We start from the raw sequence: 26,412 nt of genomic DNA on the forward strand, positions 1-26,412 counted from the left end.
GAAAGAAACGCTCAGATACAGCACCACATATAAAAAAAACAGTCATAAAACGATATTGTAAGCAAATGTATGTTGAAGTTCAATAAATAAATCAAATTTAACAAATTTACTAAATAAACAATAATAAATTTTAACAATATATGTAAGTATTTGGCATTATAAAAAGTACTTTTATAAACATTCTATCAACATTATATCTACATTTTGGAATGTTCTAAACGCTTTCACTGATTTGAATGCAGTAGTTGCCACATAGAAAAATATATATCCCGTGGAATGGTAATCAAAAATTAATGCTTAAAATTATTAAAAATAACTAAACAATTATTTGCCCTCTAAGTAGTCATTTTCATAATCTTTTCTCAGTGATCACTGACCGACCAATATTCGGCTACTCGGCCGTGATTCGGCCAACATGCTGACAATTTGACATTTAGTAGATTATGACATGACAATTGACAACCCTTTCAGCTTCAGCGGTCAGCGGTTTCGCGTTTCGTTTTGTGATTGACATTTGTTGTGTAAAATAAATGTGAATTGGAAAATTGAAAATGTCGCTCCGAAAAGTACTTTTCCTAACAAAAGCAGTATGCTGTAATACAGTGAAGTTGCAAAAGTCTAGTTTCCCTCGACATAAAATGTGTTTCCTCAGCGCCAACTCCCTCAGATTCTACGGCACCGAAAATATAGGTTAGATCGATTTTTTATATTTCACAATTTACTATATTTACTAATAAAAATGTATGTAGCTCTTTGTAATGGAGAGCTTTAAAACGATTTTTCTATTTTGAAAATATAATAAACCTGTATATATTCTTTTAACATGTTTAAAAGTTACTTGCACCATTTAGAGAATTTTGTTATTGAGCAAACTACTTGAAATTTAAATTCCCATTAAAAAAAAGTCATGACTACCAGTTTGGCCTAAGAGTAACATTACCTGCAAAGTCAATGGTCCTGAATTTTCTATAGCTTATATTTGCAGTTTTAATTAAATTGGTAAAAAATAAAAATAGTAAAAATTGCTACTCTTCATGCCTCATTTTCTAACAGAATATGGTTCTATTTTTTTAGGTGACAAAAATAAAGCAGGAACACCTGAGAAGGTGGACATTCTTGGAAGGTTCTTTCCCCAGAATCCAGTGGCGGATGAGGCACAGAAAATAAAAAGTGAACAAGAAAACTTTGAAAAAGAAAATAAAGAAAAAACTGAAGAAAATGAGAAGAGCTGGCGCAGGATGAAAATTGGGTGTGTAATACGAATCCCTGTTTTTTTTTGTATATCAGAATTTGCCATATTTATTGATGCAAAAAATTAGTTGAAAGAAGCTCATTACTATACAAGTGCGGAAAAAAGGAAGTTCGAGACGAGTGGCAATAAATTATAACACATCCAAAGGGAGTGTCTCCAGGGTTTACGAAGTTTGCTCAGCAGTGGGACACAAAAAAGGCTAATTAAAAAAGAAAACTTAACAGCTCTCCTTTCCTTCCTTTCATATACATACAACCTGTTTTTATTGAATTCCGTTAACTTTAAGGGAAAGTTCTTTAGATCAAATACAATTAATTTCTCTAAGAAACTAGTGTCTTAACTATTGTGGTTATTGAGATATTAAAAAAATCGGCCAAGAGCGTGTCGGGCCACGCTCAGTGTAGGGTTCCGTAGTTTTCCGTATTTTTCTCAAAAACTACTGAACCTATCAAGTACACAATAATTTTCCTAGAAAGTCTTTATAAAGTTCTACTTTTGTGATTTTTTTCATATTTTTGAAACATATGGTTGGTTCAAAAGTTAGAGGGGGGGGGACTTTTTTTTCCTTTAGGAGCGATTATTTCCGAAAATATTAATACTATCAAAAAACGATTTTAGTAGAGCCTTATTCATTTTTAAGTACCTATCCTATACATATTGGTACCAAATTTCAGCTTTCTGGTGCTAACGGCCAATGAGATTATCTGCGGACTGACGGACGGACAGACAGACATGGCGAAACTATAGGGGTTCCTAGTTGACTACGGAACCCTAAAAATAAATAAAGATAATTACTGAACATGTGTGACAACCTTTACCAATTCCTAATGTTATTTGTTTTGACATGTGCCATCAATCACTTGACACTAACTTGAATGTTATTCGGGTCTCTCACACTAATAAATTCAATTACTATGTATGAAAATGATGGTTCCTGGTAATGCTACGTGTCAAATTTAACAGAAAACAAAAAAAAAACACGGTGTATATTCTGTTTAGGCCACAGAGTTTGTTGTAAATTTGATATTTATTTTTTTTCCCCTCACTAGCTCGGAAACACGTGTTTTGTCCTTTAATACCAGCGGGTAAAAACGCATTTTACCCACTAGTGGGTAAAGTAATTTGACCTCGAATAAAGTAAAATTTACTGATTTAAAATTGATAAAAGTAGGTGAATCTAGTGATAAAGATGATTTACCACCTGTGGAACTACTGGAAGCAGTGATAAACGCATTTTTTGCATTGTAGTTTCCTCGCTATAGTGAGGGGAAAAGTTTCGTGTTACACTTGGGTGCAAATGTATTTTACTTCTCGTGTGTTAAAAAACTCGCAAGTTCAGGATTCTATTCTCGAACCACTCGCTTCGCTCGTGGTTCAACTATAGAATCCTTTCACTTGCTCGTTTTTCAATTCCACACTCGGCGTTAAAATACAACTTTGCCCCTTGTATAACAAATAACTATTAATTTATATTTTTGGCCTCAAATTCTCACAACAAACCAAATCTCCAGCTTTGCAGTATTCGGTGGTGCTCTAACCGTGATGGGTGGCTGCATGGTTGTGGAGATGGGAGCTCCCAGGCGGGCTGACGACGGCACCCTGCTGGAGGACGAGTTCTCGCATTTACCTGTTCCGCTGCAGTACTTGAAGAGGACCTGGAAGGAACTTACTTTCTATGAAAAGGTATGCGTGTAACTTGGCCAGAAATATACTAGCCTATTTTTTTTTTATAATACTGAACTGTCACAACATCAAAATAACAGCGCCCTCTTGACAATAATAGTCTTATATTTCTGGTCAAGCTAAAACCCTAAGTATAGAATAAATTCCTTTGGAACTATTATGACTGTAATAAATAATAATATAAATAAATATTAAAAGGACGATCTTACACAGATTGACTGAGTCCCAAGGTAAGCTCAAGAATTCTTGTGTTGTGGGTACTCAGAAAAACATCCCTGACTCAGGAACAAATATCTGTGATCATCACACAAATAAATGCCCTTACTGGGATTCGAACCCGGGACCGCGGCTTAGCAGGCAGGGTCACTAACCACTAAAGCATAGTTAATTTAGAATTGGTACGCGATGGGAGGAATTTAATTTTTAAATGAAAAGAAAAAAGTAAACAATATTTTTTATTGCAGAATATAAAAGATCGTTTATTAATTTATAGCGTGTCACATATATTTCAATCATTCAGTATGTTTATGCACAAAATTACGGATTTTTCTGAAAATAGTATTCACCATCCTCTGAACAAGATTTTCATCCATCTTTTTTGTCTGTTGATTCCGTGTGGACCGCAAGGAGTGGATATTTTGAATTATTTTGCCACTATTATTTAATTGTCCTTTAATGAAATAATGATGTGGGCAATAATTATTGCCTAGTAGTTTTCTAGAAATTCAACAATTTAGCAATCATTGACCCAGACCAAGGGGATTTTTCACGTATTTGTTCACAGTCCTCGTCCTCGATAAGACGTTAAACTGTCGCACACTTTTTGTGTGAATCGCTGGCTAGGGCATTATTTCTTGGCCTAGACAGGCAGTCAATATCAGAGTAGGATATCGACTAAGGGTGGCGGCGGAAGAATGGCTAGTCCATCAACGGCGGCGCCCACGAGCCGAGTTAGAAGGCTCACTACTCACCTACCAACACGCACTGGACAAGCGCGGTAGGTTAATCGTCTAAACCCCCCCTTCAAAATATGGATAAGCAAACAAATAAATGGCCCCTAGGGCCCGGCGGTTCGGATAACTCCGCCGATGACGGTAGGCGGAAATTGTCTAGAACTCGGGGTGCGAAGAATCTCCGGGCATTACGACCTCTCCGTCAAACGACTCCGGCGAAAGGCAAAAAGGATTCCGATAAAAAGTTAAACGTCATTACCTACAATACCAGGACATTGCGCACAGAAGAAAGATTGTTAGAGCTGGAAAACTCTCTTCAACATATTAACTGGGACATAGTTGGCCTCTCCGAAGTACGTAGAGAAGGCCAAGATGCTGTCGAACGAGAAAATACCATATTTTTCTATTGCGGAAATTCAGGCGGTCGAAACGGTGTAGGCTTTTTAGTTCAAAAGAAATGGAAAGACAATATCATTGAATTTATCTCATATTCTGACAGAATAGCAGTTTTAAAATTTCAACTTACAGAACACCAAAATTTAACTCTAATCCAAGTTTATGCTCCAACAACAACCCACCCGGACGAAGAAGTTGAAGACTTCTATGACCTATTAAATAAAGCTTGTGAAGAACACCGTGCAGCGTACAACCTAATTCTTGGCGATTTCAACGCCAAGATAGGGAAAAGACAACCGATGGATGATACCAAAACAGTCGGACCCCATGGTCTTGGAGACCGGAACGAGAGAGGTTCACGTCTCATCCAGTTTGCCTTTGGGAGAAACATGCAAATCTCCAACAGTTATTTTTTCAAAAAGCCTCAACGAAGGTGGACCTGGCTCTCACCGAATTCCCGCATTAGAAATGAAATAGACTATGTAATTGCAAACAATAACCAAATAGTCAAAAACATACAAACAATAAATAACATACAGTTTAGTTCCGATCATCGTCCACTTCGCGCCAAGTTAATTTTCAATAAATCTATTTACCGCAAACATCTGATTTTGAAAAGTAAAATACAGAAACACGATAAAGATACACTCATATTGCACCAACATAAATTTAACTTAGAATTGAAAAACTATTTCGATGTGTTAGACAACAAAAAAGAAAATAACGTACATAATACAAAATTGGTTGAAATAGCCCTTACAAAAAACAAGTCTCTAAAGGCCGCTAGAAAAGGTGCATCTCAGGGGCAGAGCTGGATAACTAGCCTGAGAGACAACATAGGAGCAAAGCAAGGAGACAGACACAAAATTTTAAATATTGCCACCGAATATTATAAGACTCTCTACTCTGATCCCCTCCGAACTCCCACCACCAATCCACCAATCGGAGACAATAGTTTCAGCGCCATTCCACCAATAACGGAGCATGATGTGCACCTGGCACTACAAAAAATGAAATACAGCAGAAGCGCGGGTGAAGATGGCGTTACAACTGAAGCTTTGCGAGTTGGAGAGACCTCATTAATTCCACACATTTGTAAATTGTTTAATACAATTATAGAGACTCAAACTTTTCCTTCAAATTTTTGCCACTCCAACATAATTCTGTTACATAAGAAGGGCGATAAGGCCGATATAGGTAATTATCGCCCTATTAGCCTTATCTCCCATCTTTATAAAATATTTATAAAAATAATTGAAAATCGCATTTCGGGTCAACTGGATTTGCACCAACCACCTGAACAAGCGGGATTCCGCCCCGGCTTATCTACCACCGACCATCTGCACACGTTAAACCAAATTATCGAAAAATGCCACGAACACCACCTCCCCCTTTATTTAGCGTTTGTGGACTATTCTAAAGCATTCGACAGTATATCACACCATGCCATCTTCACAGCTCTGCGTCACCAAGAAATAGCACCTAACTACATCCAACTCCTAAGCACTATATACAAACATAGCACAGCCGCTATAAAATTACAGTCTTCTGGCCAGTCCTTCGAAGTACAAAGAGGAGTAAAACAAGGAGATCCGCTGTCGCCTAAACTTTTCACCAGCACATTAGAACATGTCTTCCGGAAACTTGCGCCGCGTTGGGAAGACAAGGGGCTGGTTGTCGGCGAGAAAAGGTTGACCAATCTTCGTTTCGCTGACGACATAGTCCTGTTTTCCTCAACGGCATCCGAGCTACATCAAATGCTAGAAGACCTCAGCAACGCAAGCCTCGAGGTTGGACTGAAGATGAATATGTCAAAGACCAAAGTCATGTCTAACAGCACAGAACGTAAGATTGAGGTAAACGGAGAACGCATTGCATATGTCCATGAATACCTTTATTTGGGCCAAATAGTCTCTTTCCAGGCGCGACAAGAAAAAGAGGTTCACAGACGGACCGAGAACGCCTGGAAGAGCTATTGGTCAATGAAACACCTCATGAAGGGAGACCTACCTCTGTCACTTAAACGTAGGCTCATGGACATGTGATACTTCCAGTCCTCACTTACGGTGCACAGACTTGGTCTTTGACGGAAGCTCAGAAGTCCAAACTCGGGGTTTGCCAGAGAGCTATGGAGCGCAGCATATTAGGTGTGAAACTAAGGGATCGAATCCGAAACACCACGCTGCGCTCAAAAACTCGGATAATTGATGTAGCTCGAAAAGCGGCCAAGTTAAAGTGGGACTGGGCTGGACATGTCTGCCGTATGCCGAATGACTTGTGGGCCAAGATAGCCACGGAATGGGAGCCCCATGAGTCGAACAGAGGATCCGGCAGACCTCGCCGGCGATGGCGGGATAACTTGGACTCCTTTTTGACAGACTGGCCAGTTTTAGCTCAAGATCGAGAAGAATGGAGAAAGAAGGGGGGCCTTTGCCCAGGCCTTTGCCCAGCAGTGGGACACAATAGGCTCATAATAATAATAGAATGATTCCGAGAAAATACCATGGATAACAATTACGCACTACATTCTTTTTTATTATTTGGTAAGCCTGCTTTGTGTGAGAGAGAGAGAGAGATCTATCCTACACAATACCTAGAGTATAAATATTATTTAGAATAGAATAAATTTTATTCGTAAACACACAAAAGAGAAAAATATTACAAATAGGAACACATAAAAACGAGAAGGTGCCACGAAATGGTTTAACCTCAGCATATTGCTGGCGACTTCCAGCGCTGATCTTCCGGTTAAACCATTCGGTGAAAAACAATCACGACAGGTAACATGAACAAAATTATAGAAAACAACATATTACACACAAAAAAGAAAGATATTACATGCTTTTTTAAAAACTATAACTACTAATTAATTGAAATACGGTTGTACTCACGTTATTATATCGCTATTGCTGCGACATGTTTCGGGCCAATTCGGAGGCCCCTCTTCAGGCGTATAGGCCCCTCCCCCGTCCTATCAGCGCGCGCGCAGCGGGCGGAGCGGCGAGCGGAGCGTTCAGTTTGCGGAGTCTAGCCGTCGCGTGAACTCCTATACGCCTGAAGAGGGGCCTCCGAATTGGCCCGAAACATGTCGCAGCAATAGCGATATAATAACGTGAGTACAACCGTATTTCAATTAATTATTTGAATATGTCTCACGGAAGTTTAACGTGTATACTGTAACTACTACTGAACGAATTATTTACAATGTTTGGTTATCTGGGTAAGTCAAGAGTATCGTACCGTTTTAAAGGGTCGGACACCGCTTATTTAGTCTTTTTGCTCTTTAAAAGCTACTGATTTTCAATTTTCAAATCTCAGTAGCAAACAGTTCAGATGATATCTTAGTACTAAATCTTTTGAATCATTGTTAGCGAGTATTTGTTACTCAGTATGGTTATCAATAATATAATCTGTATTTGCATAATAATTAAAGATCGTTATCAGCGTGCTGTATTGGTGGCAGAGTATGGTTGGCAAAAAAACAAATACACAAGTATTTAAAACATTATATACTTAACAAATTATGAAATATACACATATTTATAATTATTTATCTAAATTACATTGAATAAATAACTAAAATTTGTTCAACAGATTTGGCTTCGTGCACTACTTTTGACTTGAACTGGGTACTTGAATAACAATTCTAGATAGTTTTATCTAGAGTGCATTTGATTATTTGGATTAAAATAATATGTCTACACTTCGCGTAATGTATTTTTATGACATAATTAATGTCATTTACGTACCTATTTTTTTTTTTAAATATATAGTTCATCAGAAAAGGCTTTGTACCGTAGAGGTGTAATCCTAAGAAGGTAAGTATTTATTTTGTAGTTAAGAACAAAGTGAATATTTAAATGTAAGTATTTGTTTTTTTTGCCAACCGTACCGTTTGCCACGAAAAGTGCACCTTGATAACGATCTCTAATAATAATACACATCGGTAACTCGTGGCATTTGGGTGGCATCTGACAGTTGTTAACAGACTAGACAAGTGATGTGACAATGTTATTCCTGTCCCTACGCACGCACGCACGCACGCACCGGGCCATTCTAGATTTATGTCATTTTGACATGATTGTAGATGTAGAGTGGCCTAGGGTTCCAATTGGCTGACTGTACATATGAATCCACATGACATACTGTTTCAGATGATCAAAGAGCCTTCCCGAGAGAAACTCCTGCCTGATCCATTGCCACCGCAGTACCAGCCCACCTACACACTTGTGCTAGAGTTTACAGATGTACTGGTTCATCCTGATTGGTCCTATCAAACTGGCTGGAGGTATGTTGATAATGATAGAAATCTACTCCCCTAAAGTCACATTGGCTAGTCACGTCACGTTTTATGTCAGTACGAGATAGCCTCTACTTACCAACCTTTGTCAAATATCTGCAATTTTTTCATATTTTGCGTATTGACTAGTCGTCTTTAATTGCCAGAAGGTATTTCTGTCTTTGAGAACTTGTTTTCCTTTCTAAATTTTACCACACAGACAACTTTGCTAGTCAGATTGTAAACCTTATAGCAACAACATAAAGTTTTCTATAGTTAATTTTAATTCATCTTTCAGTAAAATAGGCTAGTTTCCTATACTTCAAATAAAATATTTTATGCAAGGCATGAAATAAAGCACCACATAATTAGAAGAAAAATATGGACAGTAGTTATTTTTAAACATAATTTCTATTTAATAAGTCAAAGAGAAAGATATAAAGTAAATGAATTGACCGTGACGTCACTCCTCGGTATTTCATAGTAAATCCATATTAGCAAATCGTTTTGACAGTTCTTAAAAAGAAGCTGATTTGACTAGTAGGAAACTAGCCTATTACTTCATTGTTTTGATGTACTGACGTTAATATCTATTCTTCTATAACAAACAATTGCAAATATCTTATATTACAAGATGAATCTTATGTCATTAAAATGCTTGACTAATTGAATATTATCTTTCAGATTTAAAAAGCGTCCGGGCGTCGACCAGTTCCTTCAAACTGTAGCGTCATCTGACTTCGAAGTGATTATTTTTACATCTGAGAACGCCTTCATGATCTGGCCGGTTATCGACAAACTAGACCCGGAGAACAAGATGATCGCATATAGGCTGTTTAGGGATTCCACGCACTTCATAGATGGAGTTCACGTTAAAAACTTGGAGGGACTTAATCGGGATTTATCAAAGGTTGGTTGACTATTTTTTCCTACAGAAAACTATCCACTTTTTGGCTGTCTAAACAATATATTTAGTTAAATAAGTATTAATTTAGTTAAGTAAGTTTAGGGATTCTACGCACTTTCAGTTTTCACGTTGAGAACTTGGAATGACTCAATTGAAATCTGTCAAATGTTGCTTGACGAACGTTGTTTTTCGTAAAGAAAGTATATGAAGTTCTATCTGATAGACCTGCCAGATATTAGCAAATGTATTCAACTAAAGCTGTGCACTACATTGCCTAATTTTTCAATTGTGTATTGTTAACAGGTGATTGTGGTAGACTGGAACAAACAAGCAACCAAGTTCCACCCGGAGAACGCACTAATCTTGCAAAAGTGGAAAGGCGCAGACGACGACACTGCCTTACTCGACCTAGCCAACTTTCTACAAAGTGAGTATATTTCCCATTCTTTTAAGTGTATTTTTTATCAAGATTTTACACTTTTGTTTGTGTATCAAACTCTTTGGGATAGGTAGGCCTTTGTGCTCGTACTACTTACTCATACTCAAACTGTTCTTTCTGTATACGATGTTTATTTTTAGATTTTTGGTCGTAGGATGAAGTATTTACTTAAATGGTATGGAGTACGAATAAAATTTAAATTGAAAGATATCAAATGGGTAGTTCTTAAGGTGATTAATGCATAGATAATGACTGCAGCTTTTACCCATACAGGGACCCATATAAAATGACACCAAGGAAGAAGCACATATAGAACATATTTAAAGAATACGATGTAACAAACAGCAATTATAAATATAATGTAACAAAAAGGTTTTACATGGAAGAATAAATAATGAAATTATAAAAAAATACTGTGATATTGAGTATAGGTACTTTTGTCAATTTAACCCATTTCGCTCTTCCCAGCCATCGCGATGTCCTCAATATCCGATGTGCGAGACGTGCTGCGCTACTACAGCCAGTTCGATGACCCCATCGCCGCCTTCCGCGACAACCAGCGCAAACTCATGGAGCAGATGGAGGAACGAGACAAACAACCACAAGAGCCTACGCTTACTAAAAACTGGCTGAGGTCGTTCACGCGTCGCTAATGTAAGATCCCTTATCCTTGACAGTGTTTAATTCTTTCATTGCGATGACAGTATAGGACGGCGCAATATAATAGTTACACATAGCCACTTCGATGACCCTATGGCTGCTTTTCGTGACAACCAGCGCAAGCTCATGGATCAGATGGAACGAGACAAACAGCCACAAGAACCCACGCTTACTAAAATCTGGCTGAGATCGTTCACGCGTCGCTAATGTAAGGGTTTTTAACTTTTTAGTTCGTCGACAGTGTTTAATTCTCCCCTCGCGATGTCAGTTTAGGACGGCGCGACCTAGCCAGTTCGCTGAACCTATGGCTTTTATTCCAACGAAATACGGTCGACCATTGGCTTAATGAGATACACTAGTGTAAGCAAGTGGAAAGGTGGCTCTTGTTAGAAAAATAATAAAGACTCATGTATTGTATTCGATTAAACACATTCTTTAGAAACAAATTGTCGCGATAAGTATGTCGCAAGTTCATGAGTTGGGAAAACTAAAATATGAAACAGAGTTGATTGTTAAATCTTGTTGATCGTGACATTAGTCCACATAAATCGAACGCGCAAAACGTCAAAATGACTCGTGCACGCACGTTTCCCTTGCCCAAGCCAATTTGCTCGGCAAGATGGCGGCCCTAGACAACTATTCAAAATAGTTCTACACATGAAATCAGTTTGTTAACAAACTTAATTATTGCATATGGCATTTATAATTCGCATTTTAAAATTTTCTCAAAGCTTACCTAAATCTGATGTATTTACTTGTATTTGTATAATTAAAAATGTATTTTCTTGATATAAGTTACACAAGGTGGTGACTGAAACCAAGTGACCTACTATATTTCTTTATGTGTTCACTATGTTATTTTTCCTTCTATTTAACCCTTCATGTATTGCAACGTAACAATAATTTTACGACGTATCAAAATCAAAAAAATAAATAACTATATCTTCTTTTACAACAGTGAAACCTTTATAAAAATGATGAAATTGATGAATTAATGTTAAAAATTGTCCCTGATGCAAAAAAACGATTAATTGTTGCTGCCCTTTAGCAACAATTAATCGTTTTTTTGCATATTATATATTTGCAGTAACTGTTAGGCATTGTCGACTTGAATATAAATTATACAGAGTGGCCCAAAAGGCTTCACAAGTTTCACAACACCCTTAGAATTACTAGTTATAAAAAATTAAATTGTAATATCAGAGAAACTTAATCATGTATTATCTTTTGGACCATTCTGTATAATTACCCAAATTTATTTTAAGTTTGCCCGGCGCCATTCTAAACTTTACTTTTTTAACCACAAATTAAACTTAACTACTATTACTACTAACCCGAAGTAAAGTTTAGCATGGCATCATAGGAGCACTTGTTATGTTAATTGTTATTTGTATGTATGAGCATTGTAATGGATGAGCAGAGTGTATGTAATACAAGTCATTTATTTAGATAGGAAATATAGATGTTTATTAATAAACAGCGTTTAATTTTGTCCTTTTTATTGCAGTACTAATAGTTATTTGTTATACAAGGGGGCAAAGTTGTATTTTAACGCCGAGTGTGGAATAGAAAAACGAGCAAGTGAAAGGAGTCTATAGGAGAAAAATAAGCGCGTTACAAAACACGGAGAAACTAAAAAGCAAAAAATAATAAACCTTTGAATTCAGATTTCTTATCGTATTGCAATAATCTAAACATCCAAATTATAAACAAATCAATTATTTTTGCAGTCGGTACCAGACCTGTTCGTCGCCTTGCTATTGCCTGTTTGCCCCACCCAACCATACGCAGGCTGGCACCGACTCCAAAAATAATTGATTTGTTTATAATTTGGATGTTTAGATTATTGCAATACGATAAGAAATCTGAATTCAAAGGTTTATTATTGTTTGCTTTTTAGTTTCTCCGTGTTTTGTAACGCGCTTATTTTTGAAGGCGGTTTTATTTTTTGTTAAAAAAGTTTATTTATTTGTTGATTTTTAGTGGTTCCTATTGTTATTATATGTATCAGTCCGAATACATGTACACTAGTGAAAGAATTATCCTTTAACTCCTAACCATTGAGGAGTTGACCTTCCATCATCAGCTCAGCCACATAAAATTATTACCATCAGGCGTAAATACTGGTTTACCTTTGAAAAATACACTAAAAACATTACATGTGCCTATAACATTTGAAGAGTTCCCTCGATTTCTCCAGGATCCCATCATCAGACCCTGACTTGGTGCCAATGGGACCATCTCGGGGTTATACCCGTTCGATCAAAAAAAAATTTTGAAAATCGGTCCACAATTCTCAGAGATATCGAGGAACATACATACAAAAAAAAAAAAAAAAAAAACATTCAGTCGAATTGAGAACCTCCTCCTTTTTTGAAGTCGGTTAAAAATAGAATCCTGAACTTGCGAGTTTTTTAACACACGAGAAGTAAAATACATTTGCACCCGAATGTAACACAAAACTTTTCCCCTCACTATAGCGAGGAAACTACAACGCAAAAAATGCGTTTATCACTGCTTCCAGTAGTTCCACAGGTGGTAAATCATCTTTATTACTAGATTCACCTACTTTTATCAATTTTAAAGCAGTTAATTTGACATTATTCAAGGTCAAATTACTTTACCCACTAGTGGATAAAATGCGTTTTTACCCGATGGTTTTAAAGGACAAAACGAGTGCGTCCACTCCACACCCAGCGAATATGCCGTGAATATAGACAAAATTTACGGCACGGCCTAGTGACAGGGCATATTTTTCCTAAAAGTATTTAAGGCGGAACAAAACAAAATCTCCAATGCCAAATTCTAATTCTTAATTTAATCAATTTATTAGTAAATCACAGTCAAGATTCTTATAAATATCAATCAACGTCTTTCGTTATATTTAGCGACAAACTCAACGAGGATTTATCATCACTATCAATATCAAGAATTTTGGATTCGCCTTCCTCATTTTCCATCCACACATCTAACAGCGATTCCTCGATTTCTTCATTTTTGAACGCGTCAAGCACTTCCTGCTCACTAAAGTTCGTCGTCTCATTCTCAAATTTCTTATTCAATTCACCTTCCGGAACTTTCTCTAGCACCTTCCAAATTGGGCTAATGTCCCTATAAAATGTTACCATGAAGTCCTTTTTCACATCATCGTAGCATTCGCACCACTTAATCAGGGCTTCCGGCGCGTCGTCCACAGGAGTAGACATGTGATCCGGGTACAGCACGTGTGACGTCACGTCGCCAAGGCTATTCTGAGAGAGCACGATATACTTCTCCCCGTCTTCAAACAACAGGCTCCCCGACAACGCCGTTACCAATCTGTTATCTACAGACTTATACAGATCCGTGTATTGCGGTTTCAGTTTAGCCTCTTTTAATGTCTCTACTATACTAGGCAGACGATAAGGTATCGTCATTCCCTTGAATTCTGGGTCAGTCCATTCTCTCTGCAAGTAATTTGGCACGACACATGTATCTTCGCACCATTGACTAGACAAGCAGATTAATTCCTTATCACGTTCAAAACTACTTATTGATATGTAAGATGGAAAAGATTGCATTCCGTGCGTCCACCTTTGTAAGGGCTTCAGAGCTAAATTCTTTTGATATCGCATATCCATTAAAAGCAAATTATGGTTAGTGGCGACGTAGAGGTAAGGCCCGCTCAAGGAATATTTGGCGGCGCTTATGAGACTGCATATCGCATCATCTGATACTCTATCTGGGTTGCTCCATCTTCGTATAGAATTATTGACTCGCTTGTCATACAGTGTTATAGCCCTCGTAGACACGTGTGTGTAGTACATGCGCTCATTACTGACCACGGTGCTCCAATTGTTCACTAAACTTTTAACTGAGTTTTTCAACTCAACAGTTCTTGCTCTTAGCCGGTCTATATTGACTATTTTCAATGTGTTATTTAAATCTGTCACATACAATATATTTTTATGACACTCATCAAATGAAATGCCAGTATATGCTGTTTTCGATTCAGATACTTCTATCTGTTCTAATTCGATCTCATCACCTATTGTGACGATTTTGAGTATAAATATTTTATACTTGGTCCTTAAAGCTATGATGTTTTGTGATGAGCAAACACTTTCGCATATATTGTTGCCTTCTCCACAATCAAAGGCTGCCACTGAACACCTTTTGAATGTCACTTCATCCCTATTGAACTCAAATAAATCTGAAATAAACAATAAAAGTGTTTCAGGTTCAGGCTAATTAAAATATCAATAGTACAGTGTGTAACATGGGGCAGAAATGAAATATCATTTCAAGACTCGAGTTTGCAATGTTCTTACGCCCCGAGTTTTATGTTTTTTATCACACTTGCAACATATGTGAGAATGATAAAAAAATGAGAAATCAACTGAAAAATATACAATGAAAGATGGTAATAGGAGTTTTGCTATGACTGAGTTATAAAATTGCTTTTTTACATCACCAATCTGGTAAGGTAACTTTTCTTCCCCGCTAAGAAGGCTCAAAGTGGCACTTTTCTGCCCTGAGGCACAATGTTTTTTCTCTTTTGCAGACATTTTTTTGATGATCAGAATGTGTCATGTAGCAAAATTATTTCCACCATGGGTGTTAATACTTTAACCGTCACTACATCTAGGATTCAACAATAGAATCCATTTGTGATATAATGTACAGTCAAGTGCAAAAATACGTATCGATTTTATCCGCTCAAAAATATGTACCGAGACCTTATTCCGCCGACATAAAGTGCTATGGGACATATTTTTGATAAGTTGTACGCACCCATATTTTTACACTTGACTGTACGATTGTATGCCCTCACAGTAAATATGGAATTTGGCTCTCTTGTGACACATTCTCTTACCCCATTAATCCACAATTTAGAACACATCTAAGTATAAAAGAAACCTGGAATAATACAATACTTACTACAGACATGGATTTCACTGCACATCAAGTACTCCTTGCCATCAATTACCACAAGCTGCATGTTTCCGTTCCCAGCATAGTACCAGTTGTATGCACTGTTGAAGTACGGGTCTGGGTCATTGTCCCAGTGCATCGCCATGTCCACAATGTGCTTCGGACATGAGATGATGTCATCGCTGTGCTCTTTTAAATATTCTAAAAGCGGTACTTTAGTCCTAACTGGAAAATTAAAATTATGGAAGCATAAGTAAAGGAAGTAGAGTGAGCAGAGTCAGTATTGTAGATCAAAAATGCATACTAGCTCACTTATGAAAATTCTGGGATATGACAGGGACAGTTCTCTTATTGCCTGGGAAACCGGACCAGGGTACATAGCCGAATGGTACAAACCCTCACGAAACGAAACACTCTTAGATATCTATCTCTAGTGCTCTTTTTCGTTTTTTTATTTTTTATTTTATAGTGCTCTTGCGTATTGGCTGAACAGAGCCAGACTACCTTTCGCGGCATTTCGTTTTCGTTTCGCGTCGCAGAAATGCCATTCGGCTACGGCACCAGGGTGCGTAGCCGAATGGCACTAACACTCACGAAACGCTCACGAAACGAAACGCTAGTAGATATCTATCTCTATCGCTCGTGCGTATTAGCGCGACAGAGCCGGACGAACTGGCGCGGCGTTTCGTTTTCGTTTGGCGTCGGAGAAATGCCATTTGGCTACTAGGGTGGTCCAAAAAAAAATTTTTTTTATTGTTTGAGCTCCACATGGTTATTTCTACACGAAAACTTATTAAAATCATGTCAACCAATTTTGAGAACAATCAGACTTTATTTAGAGGTCGCTCAAAATAAAGCAATAATGCCATACTGAAATGTATGAAATGAACTTGACTAAAGAAAAAATCTTACATGGAGGTATTTTAATGGTTTAATTATATTTTTCCCTATTCCATTAGAGCTAAATAAAACATGAACCGGGCAGTTTGCAATGTTTTAATTATTTCGGTTTTTATTTTATTATAGGAGATATCCAATTTTAAATGTATCTTGAGCAACCTGTAAATAATGAGCAAATGGGTTAAAATTTGGTACATAAACTACTAATTCATAATAGAACAAAGGGAACCATGTGGAGAAAGGATTAGTCATATTTATTTTACTTCCATACAAATGTGGACCACCCTATTGGCTACGCACGCAGTACATCTAGCTTAACCTTTGAGTCGCATATGGCAAAAATCAGAGAATTTGAAACTATGTCATAATTAATTAAGGTGTCATTTAAATTTTCAAGCTTTCAGGCTTGAAAGATTAAAAAAGGATAAGTTCAATAGAATTTGTCTAGGCTGTGTATTTTAGTAGAATCTTTTCTAGGTTATCTTCTAAATTTTACAGATACATATCAAACATAGATAATAAAATAAACACTTACAGGCTGAATACCTCTGGCACACCAATGCGTCATACCACTTCTGTTTTATTTTCAGAAATTCAGCTATAGGATCTTTATCATTGTTATTGCCAATACTTGTGATCATCTTTGGTTGCATACACTTGTATCGGAATGGTTGGTAGAAGTCGAGGGATAGGTCTCCATCCCAGTCGTCCGGGAAAGCCGCCAGCAAGTGCCCAGGGTTCAGGAAGTGCTTGTTTGTTCGGTGCTCGTCGTAATACCGAGGAAGTCGATTCGAGTGAAGAAACACGAACGCTTGTCGGTTAACGTATAACGTATCATCGACTATCTTTCTCACAGGTGCTGTATTGTCTATTTTTCCAACGCTAAGTCCATCGGGCCGCTTTTTCTGTGAAATATGAAAGTATTACTAAAGCAGGCTAAGAGCTTAAAAATGTTGCTTAATATTCAACGGTTCATACCATGTGCTTGAGAAATCCTTTACAGTCTTCGCTGTCCATGTTTAATATAGTTCTATTTCGTGAAGTTACGCGTATTGAGCATATTATAATACAAAAATATCATAATATTCGGCCTATTTTATACTAGAATCAATCAATATCACTCGCGCGATCACACGCTGATTGAATGACACTGACAGACGTCAATGTCACAGATGGAAAAACTTTCTTTTTTATTTGTCCTTCTGGGTAGGCCAAGATCATAGGCCATACTGCCTCATCTTCGGTTAGATTACATTAGAATTTTACGTTACCCATTTGGGAAAGGTGTACTTTTCTGCCCTGTTAGGAGGGAGTAAAATGGCACTTTTTGTTCGAGTTTGCATATTTATGAGTAGTTTGCCGGGCTAGTGGGCCGACACTTAACAATCCCTACGTCTATCTAATGCATCTCATCAGTATTGTATAATTTCTTAAATAAAACAGCATAAATAAGTTATTATAATAACTTTTACTTTCACGGCTCAATAAATAAATAAATAAATTCAACACAAACCTAATCAATCATAACAACAAATTTCCATAATTTACGTACACGCTGTAGCTTCAGACATACACACCTATGTTACGCGAACTGCAGCATTTCCGGAAACGCCAGGGCAGCAAATACAGTCAAAACTAATATGGAATAAAACGTCACAAGAATGTCCCTTTTCACTTTGAGCGTAGAGTCAAATTCGCCAACATTCAGGCTAAATTTGTTCACCTCTTTTTTGTCATTAACATTTACAATTTTTACATCCTCGCATTTATCCAGAATTATTTTGTTTTTTTGGACTGGAGCAATGTCTACCAAAATGTTACAGACGGCAGCCACATTTCTTTTAGTTCCAGTAGCTACTGAATGTGTGAGTGCTGTTACGTCTTTTTTCCTTTCGACCTTAAATATATTATTATAATAGGGCACTAGTGATTTAACGGAGGTTCGATTTGTTTCTATTCCCATTTGCTCTGTAATTTGATCGCCGGATTGTATCAATGTGTTACAGCCTACGTCAGAATATTCAAAGTGAGTGAAAGCCGACACGGAGCAACTCGAGGCTAGTACGTCTGTGCCAGTGGAAGTCTCGATACGGGCTGTTAAGTCAGCTTGCTGAGATGTGCTAGCGGCGACCTGGTCCGGCGCCACTCTAGCCAATACTTCCTTGTCTTCGCACACCGGTTTCAACTCCACGGCTTCAGCGCTGACCGATTTCCTTTCCTGGATAAAGCTCCCAAGTGGGTCATCGCTGCTCATACAGGAATTGGACACTGCGTCTCCGGAGCTAGAAGGGTGATCGGCGGTATTGTCTCCCGGACTCGACTCACTCGAAAGACTGTCTAGCGTTTGAGCGTTTGTAGCGTCGTCCCCGCAAGTCGTAATTTTTTGAATCTCGTTTAGGAGCCCGACCAAAATGTCAAAAGAAGAAGTATAATCAGGAGGTTCACTATCTGCTTTGTTAATGGTTGCTGCTGCTGTGACTTCTTTATTACCACTCCCTGCGGTTTGCGCTGAAACTATACTGACTGCGGTTCCCTCAGTATTATCGGCAGCGTTACCTTGTCCGGTGACACGTTCCTCGTCCGCCGAACCCCTTTCAGCTTTGATCTCCAGCACAGTTTCTACACTATCCGTGCAAGACGTCCCCGGTTCTGACGTATCAACCACGTCTGTAAGTATTCTTGACGTTATATTCTTTATTTGACATTGAAAAGTAGGAAAAGCATAGCCGACGGTAGATATTTGCAACGGGAATCCAGAAAATTCACAGTCTAACCGCGTGTTCGATAGTAACCCCATTATATCATTCTTATGATCGGACGATTGGCAAGTGACTTGTATTTTTTGGGTGAGATGCGATTTGAGGACGAGAGTGGTGTCTCCAGACTGGTGCATGACGACGCGCTGCAGGGAGGGCCGCGGGGACAGCGTGAGCTTGTTGACGCGCGGGCGGCCGAACGCGCCCGACGACAGGCTGCGGTGCAGCGCGTGCTCCAGCTCCAACAGCTCAGTGACCGAGTTCACCGGTGTGATCAGATGCGCATTTTCAAGCCTATCATTTCTCTCGCTGCTGGCTGTAAAGATTTCTTCAAGGGCGGTATTTTCTACAAAAATTTCGTCCGAGATTTGAGTTTCTATGAGTTCCTCGTTACAGACGAGCGACGGACTGGAATCGTTACCGGCAACTGCCATGTCGGAAGGTCGCGAGGCGTGGAGCATGGCGTCGACCATACGGTGCAGTTTGAGGCCGATGGAGCTGGACTTATCATCCGTGGCACATGAAGTTCCCGAAGCTACGACAAACAACCGCAATTGTTATGAACATTCAGTAAAAAGTTTAACTAACTAAACATTCGACTGAGCCTTACATAGTTCAACGTCGCAGGGCAGCAGCGGCGCGCGGGTGATCGCCACGTGCTCCACGCTGTGCCCACCGACGGCCGGCTCCACTGGCCTCTTCTTTTTTCTACGGACAAATAACATAATATTACAAAACCAACTACTTACTACAAAGTAAAACATGCGTAGTCAACTATATTTATATTAGTAGCCTGCTAAGCTTAACTAATGAATGAGTTGGACATATCTGCAGTATGCCAATTCACTCGTACAGGGAGAGAGATGGTACTCGCATGTTTAGAGCGTCGGCGGCGGCGGCGGCGGCGAGCGAACCGTACTACGGGGGCACTCGGGACTGCTGGAGCGGCGCAGGTGGTACTGCACTTGTCTCTGTCACTCGCACAGGGAGAGAGAGGGTGCTCACATGTTTAGAACATCGGCGGCGGCGAGCGTGCCGAACTGTGGAGCCAGTCGGGGCTGCTGGAGCGGCGCAGGTGGTACTGCACTTGTCTCTGTCACTCGCACAGGGAGAGAGAGGGTGCTCACATGTTTAAAGCATCGGCGGCGGCGGCGGCGAGCGTGCCGAACTGCGGGGGCACTCGGCGAACCTCGGGGCTGCTGGCGGCGGAGCGGCGCGGCTTGGTACGCTCTGCACTTCGGTTCAAAAACAATATTGATTCATTATTTTAAAATGACAAAAAATATTTGTGGATAAAGGTACAGTCACAGTCAAAGAAATCTTATTTACAAGAGTTATAAAAACTTCGTTTTGTGTGATGTTTTTACTTGTGACTGTATTTGCATACAGTTTAAAAAATTACGGTTTTCACGAGGAATTTCTTACGCATATGTGAGATTATTTTCTTTACCAAGTAGGAACTAGGCAGAACAGAAATTATCAAATTTATGTTAGGAGAGGACATTCTTCCAGCTTAGCAAAAAAAGATTAGAAATGGCACATTTTTTTAACTCTTACAATACTACATGTACTCCAACCCTTTCAACTCTTAGGGTGCCTTTCCAGCAGAGATGCGCTACGTGGATGTGTTTGATATCCACCAATCAACTTAGTCGAACCCGTTCCCACCAGCGCTATGCTATTTAGGACATGCAGGACAATGACCATAATTGTATGCTTAGACGTTCGAATCAAATCAATAATTATATACCTATACTCTTAAGAATAAGTACAAGCATTTTAAGTGTCTATTTCTGCCAATATAGTTATAAAATCAGTTTCACCTTTACGCACCTAAGGAGGAGTGTGGCACTCTGACGGAGCCGGGCGACAGGCGGCGGTCCGCGCGGCGCCGCGTGCGCGAGTAGTGCGAGCCCGGACGCGGCGCGCGCTCAGGGGCCTGCCAACGTGCAAATATTGTTTTTTTTTTAAATAAACTGGCCAGTGATTGACCTTATATACTCTGTCAAACAAGTCTGTCAGTAAATAAGAACAAAGAAAACTATATGCGTCCTTTTCTTTAGGGTGCTAGAGAAAAGGATACCTATAGTTTTCTTTGTTCTTATTTACTGATAGACTTGTTTGACAGAGTATACGTACTTACCTTTCTTGCATATATATCGATTAGTCTTTCCCCCTTACTCATAAACGTCCTCTAAAGTTATCAAGCCGATAAAGTTCGTTTTCATCATACCCACACTTTAAATGTGCTATTGCACGCAGGCGGAGAGTCAGTTTTAGAAAAATGGTTCCCCTAAGGGAATAATGAAATACATATTTTTTTAATAATGAAATACAAATTTACATATTTTTTACATTGTGAGTGTGATGAAAAACTTTGTGTGTAACTCGGGGAGTATGAATATTACTAACTCGAGTCTTTAAATCGCTCCGGCAAGCCGTCGCGATTTAACTTACTCTCGTCTCGTTAGTAATATAATATCCTCCCCTTGTTGCACAATGTACTATTGTCCCTTTCTATCACACCAATACATCGGAAAGCGACAAACGAACTTTATCGGCTTGATAACTTTAGGGAACGTTTATGAATAAGAGGGTAAGTCATCATTATTGGCCAAAGCATCTTTCTAGATGATAGTTTCACTTGCAGCGCTTAGGCAAATAGGCAACCTGAGGAGGCAGTCTACAGCCTACATCGGTTGTGATGGTTGTACAAGTCAATGGCGGATCAGCATTTCCTGCCGCATTAATCAAAAATATGCCTTGACTCCTGGTTTGGTCTAGCAGCTCTACGGAGACGCTGTCACTAAACATACCTACATAAGCTACCAAAAAAAACTGGGAATGAGATGCCTTATCGTATCCTGCATCATCTATAGGTATTCTTTAAGGCCAAAAAAGAGAGTTCAGAGAGTGTGCATCTAACCGACGTTGATGCGATGGCGGTCGGCGAACAAGAGCGATCTTGTAGTTAGAGCTTGCGTTTTGTGACTGAGGAAAGGAGACCATTTGCGAGTAACATACACTGGCCAACTAACACAAGAAAGAGTTTATAGAGCCAAGAGTGTGCAGTCAAGTCATAAAACGCTGAACGAGTGGTGCCTGAAAGGAGTTGTCGTCCTATGGGCTCATTCCGTTAATGCACAAATAATCCTACAAAGAGAGAGTCAAGTACAAACAATTCATCGCCAAGCGAAACCCAAGTTAAGTTAAAGGATCTGTTTTTATAGAATTGGTGGTATCCAAAGGTAAAGAGAAAAAAATGCAAAACTGTAGGCACCTGCTGTCGCCTAGGGAGGTCCTCAGCAAGCGCCTGCACGTAAGTCCGCTTGGGCTGCGCCAGCGCGTTGAGGCGCGAGCTGAACCGCGGCGGGCCGCGCACGGCCTCTCCGCGCGCCTCCTTGGCCTCGTCGATCAGGTCGTTGATCTTCTTCTCCAGCGCCTGCGGCTTTACGACCTCAGGCCTCTCCTCTCGCACAAACCGCGTCTTCACTCTGGCCGGAATCCTCGGCTCGTCCACTGCCGGCGACCCGACCCGCGACCGCCTCTTCTGTAATTTTACCTCCTCGTTTTCCGTCGCTATCGACCGGTTGACAGCTTTTGGATCCGCTATTTTCGGTCTAGACTTCTGCACGTTGTCGATATCGTGGAGCAACTGCGATATCGCTTTTAAAGGATTTTCGGGAATATGCTTTACGCGGGGTTTCGGTTTGTTGCGGTTTTTATCGTCCGCTTTTGTATGTGGTTTCATGCTGATAACGACTTTAGGCACGGCAGCTGTAGGAGAGTTATCACGTCTTTCTTTAGCTTTTTCTGGTCGATCTGAGAGTTTCTCTAATTTTGGACTGCTGAAAGACACTCGTCGTTTTAGACTAGAACCGCTTTCACTTACTAATCTCCTTGATTCGTTGGCCAGTGCCTTCTTCTTTGTATTTTCTGAGGTTTCAATCTGCTGCAGTTTCTTCATCAATGTGAAAATCTTTTCCAGACTGCGGCGACATTCTAAAGCAGGCGCTTTATCGTTATCGACTTTAGATGAGGTAGTGCAGTCTTTAGTTGCAGCTTCTTGAGGTTTTGTAACTTCTACTTCGAGCTTGACCCTGTCAAAGAAAATTGAATTAGGTACGTTCAAATACAAATGAGGAAAGATACAGACAGTTACATGTAGATGAACGGAGACTCTGCTTATTTAGATTTTTTCCGCATTTAAAAATGTTGTGAACGAATGAATTACCTTTGCTTTTCTACAGGAGTAGCAGGCTCTTGTTCAGTAACTTTGACGCTCATAAGAGGAGAGCAACATTCTGACTGAGCACACAAGTTGGTTACGGATTCGTTGGAGTTTACTGATGTGGACGTCGAGATACGCAGAAAGTCGCTGTCATTTTTACTTTGCAGATATGACATTTCCGTTTCAGCGTCGTCTAAGAAGTGGCCTTTGGAGATGTTTTTAAGAGTTCTGTCCGGGAGCGCTCCCTCTCTGTCGTCTTCTTCGTCCGACTCTTCGATCTCTTCGTCTATCTTCGCCTCCCCTTGCGCGTGTTACCATTGTTGACTGACGTTGCAGACTTTCGCTTACCGTTCTCACCATTACCATTCTGCCCATATATAGAGTTGTAAAAAGCTTTGTTAGTAATGGATAATTTGGTGACCGAGCTAACTGCCTGTGGAAAAGCCTTATGTTTTGCCACTTTACTGTTTTCGTTCGAAGCCATTTTTCGTCTCTCGCGCCGTTCCTTAACTTCTAAAAGTTTCTTTCTTCTTCTTTCCTCTATGACAAAGGATTTATTTTCGTAAGGAGACTTTATTCGGACTCGCTCGGGAGACTTCTTCGGTTTGGCATAAACGGAGTCTGAAGTACATTGTTCGGGTAAAGATGTTTCTGGGTTAATGGTTGTGATGGAGAAGGTCAAGTCGTTGGGGGTGGCGTGCTCGGAGGCGGCCTCGGCGCGGAAGACGCGCGCGGCCGAGGTGAGGATCTGCACCATGGCGCTGGGGCTGCCGGGCCGCGGCACCGTGCTCGAGCTGTCAGAGTCCTCCTTCGACTTACCGTCACTTTCTTTTGAATCTGTCGCATCTGAAATCGAGCATATAGAACCGAACTCATCGGATTGACCACTAGACCTGTTTCCTGTATTTTGTTCAATTTCGAGGACCTCGATGACTTTCGGTATTAACTCGTCAGTTTGCTCTGGCTTCTGATATTCTATAGGCAACATCTTAGGACGATCTGTAATCAAAAACCAAATCAGTATAAGAATATATAGCAAACAACGGAAATTTATGGAGAAATACAAGGGTTACTTTGACTACTAACTAACTAATAGCAATAAAAGCATGAAATTTATTGACACAATGCATCGTCAAAAAACTGTAAAGAATAACCTGTTCGTGCAGCTTGGCCCTCGTGTTGTAGGACCATGATAGAATGGATGTTGCTAACGAGCTGGCCGGCGGCGGCGCGCTGCACTGTTAACACGACGTCCACACGAGACTTCGTTTCTGGCCGCTCGCCTTCGCTCTGGCGCCGTGAGCAGCTCATCACTAATTTGTCAGCACGATACCTGCTGAAAAACTTATACGAGTCGCTGATCATTCTCGGAACTTCCAGAACGATTTTCTTTTCCATTATTTTGACGAGCGACCTCAAGTCTACTTCCGTGTGGACGATATCATCCCAGACAGGCGTCAACCCGGTCGTCTTTTGCTTCACCTGCAGAGGCATGCTTATTGACGTCGTCAAAATTTTCGACGCATTCTCAATGCTTTTGGGGTCCGATTCCCTCCACTTTTTCTTTACTTTTTCCGGCAAATAATCCCCGTTGCTAATGCGTTTCAATTGATCGATAGTGTGCTTAACGTATGTAATAATGTCATCCATGTAGAAGTTGTAATTGTCTTCCAAGCGCTTGCAGCAAATGTAGTCGAGCAGCGAAGCCGGGAGCAAGGCGTTAAACTCGTTCGTTCTGGACATGAGCTGTAGGTGCTGGAGTTGTTCCTTTATGTACGGATCTCTGTTCAGAAAGTGGCGGTCGTCGTACAAGTCGTTGGAGATATTGGAGACTTGTATTTCTAGATCGCCTAGTTTGTGGCAGAGGGAGTTGAGGGAGGGGGGGTTGGTGAACAAGTCGATCCTCTCCTTGTTGGCGAGCATGATGTTGCGGAGCTCCTCGCTGCTGCAGCTCTCGCCGAGGTCGGAGTCGGTTTCGGTCTCGTCGTGGTACACGGTCTCTACGCGCTGGTTGGGTCGCTCGCGAACGTTGCTCATGAGCTGCGTCCCAAGGTCGATGTTCTTGTAAAGCAGCACGAGGTCGCTGGTTGTAAGAGGGTCGTCTCCTGTACGGAGAAGTTTGACAAGTATCGAAATAAATAAATTAAATTATTACCTATATCACAGCTTAAAGTCACATTGCTTGCCCTACTCTATAATACATGTGGTGTGGTCCGGAATTGATTTACAGTAGGCACCTGAGGAGTTTAAAGGCAAATACCTACGATGACAACTAATGTCTCAACTAGTCAACTGTCTATGATGACTTGCAAGTCGCAAAATCCTGTCCACAAATCAATAAGTAACAAGTTTTTCCATCGTAGGTACTCCTACCTAATTCATGCCTCAACGGAGTAGGTAAATAATAAACATAATTACAAACATCTGTCAATAACGAAAAGTGCACATACCTGCTTCGAAGTCATGGTCTTTGCTCATCAGCTCAAACAGCTCACTGGCCGTCTGGCCACCAGGCGCCTCCGCCGGCTCGCCCCGCCCCGCACCCTCCTCGGGCACCCGACTGATCAACATCACTTCACTTCATTAATTTATCCTTTACAAAAACGTAACAACAATCTACAGTCTATACAAATAAATATTTATCAAAAAACACGAGTGCGGAACAGTTTATTTTTGATGTAAATTTTCACGACTTCATGATTTTCGGCTTCCGTCAATCAGTTTTGAAATTGGAACGGTCATGCCAGAGGCGGTTTTGACAGTTGTAGCATTCAAAAAAGTTCGTATCCGAAAAATTTAACGTAATGCAAAGTAAAACGTAGTGATTTAATGCTCTTTGATGCAAAGCATGTATAATTTTTTATTTTTTTATTTTTAACAAGCAGAAACGTCTGCTAACGATTCTAAACATTTTTATATTAAAGGAAAAAAATAGAAAAATTTACGCTTCCGGCGGGACTTGAACCCGCATCATTTGCAATCCGTGCAAGGCTCTTAACCAATTGAGGTACGGAAGCCACGCCGGACATCGCAAATCTTTCC

At 39.9% G+C, this 26,412-nt stretch overlaps 5 protein-coding genes across 7 annotated transcripts in view; 1 reads left to right on the forward strand and 4 right to left on the reverse strand.

The window, feature by feature from the left end:
• The window catches only part of LOC125234127 (NAD-dependent protein deacetylase Sirt6), a 309,879-nt gene that overhangs the window by 176,309 nt on the left and 107,158 nt on the right, over positions 1-26,412 (reverse strand). The gene's annotated exons all lie outside the window — the stretch shown is intronic.
• On the forward strand, positions 452-12,046 carry LOC125234134 (mitochondrial import inner membrane translocase subunit TIM50-C-like). Its single transcript, XM_048140331.1, has 7 exons — positions 452-690; positions 1,075-1,249; positions 2,764-2,935; positions 8,439-8,572; positions 9,248-9,473; positions 9,774-9,897; positions 10,378-12,046. Exons 1-7 carry the CDS (start codon positions 552-554, stop codon positions 10,560-10,562), a joined length of 1,155 nt encoding a protein of 384 aa, XP_047996288.1. The 5' UTR covers positions 452-551; the 3' UTR covers positions 10,563-12,046.
• Positions 13,361-17,518, reverse strand: LOC125234128. The gene is made up of 4 exons (XM_048140325.1): positions 17,362-17,518; positions 16,919-17,288; positions 15,490-15,708; positions 13,361-14,761 (listed from the first exon to the last, which is right to left on the reverse strand). The coding sequence occupies exons 1-4, from the start codon at positions 17,398-17,400 to the stop codon at positions 13,431-13,433; spliced, it is 1,959 nt and encodes a 652-aa protein (XP_047996282.1). The 5' UTR covers positions 17,401-17,518; the 3' UTR covers positions 13,361-13,430.
• LOC125234123 lies at positions 17,833-23,686 on the reverse strand. Its single transcript, XM_048140314.1, has 6 exons — positions 23,374-23,686; positions 22,420-23,239; positions 20,973-21,078; positions 20,267-20,369; positions 19,750-19,847; positions 17,833-19,674 (listed from the first exon to the last, which is right to left on the reverse strand). Exons 1-6 carry the CDS (start codon positions 23,544-23,546, stop codon positions 17,966-17,968), a joined length of 3,009 nt encoding a protein of 1,002 aa, XP_047996271.1. The 5' UTR covers positions 23,547-23,686; the 3' UTR covers positions 17,833-17,965.
• Positions 23,657-26,026, reverse strand: LOC125234129. The gene is made up of 3 exons (XM_048140326.1): positions 25,821-26,026; positions 24,525-25,475; positions 23,657-24,369 (listed from the first exon to the last, which is right to left on the reverse strand). Exons 1-3 carry the CDS (start codon positions 25,939-25,941, stop codon positions 23,657-23,659), a joined length of 1,785 nt encoding a protein of 594 aa, XP_047996283.1. The 5' UTR covers positions 25,942-26,026.

This window comes from Leguminivora glycinivorella, chromosome 15 (assembly GCF_023078275.1).
Source record: "Leguminivora glycinivorella isolate SPB_JAAS2020 chromosome 15, LegGlyc_1.1, whole genome shotgun sequence".
Lineage (NCBI taxonomy): Eukaryota > Metazoa > Arthropoda > Insecta > Lepidoptera > Tortricidae > Leguminivora > Leguminivora glycinivorella.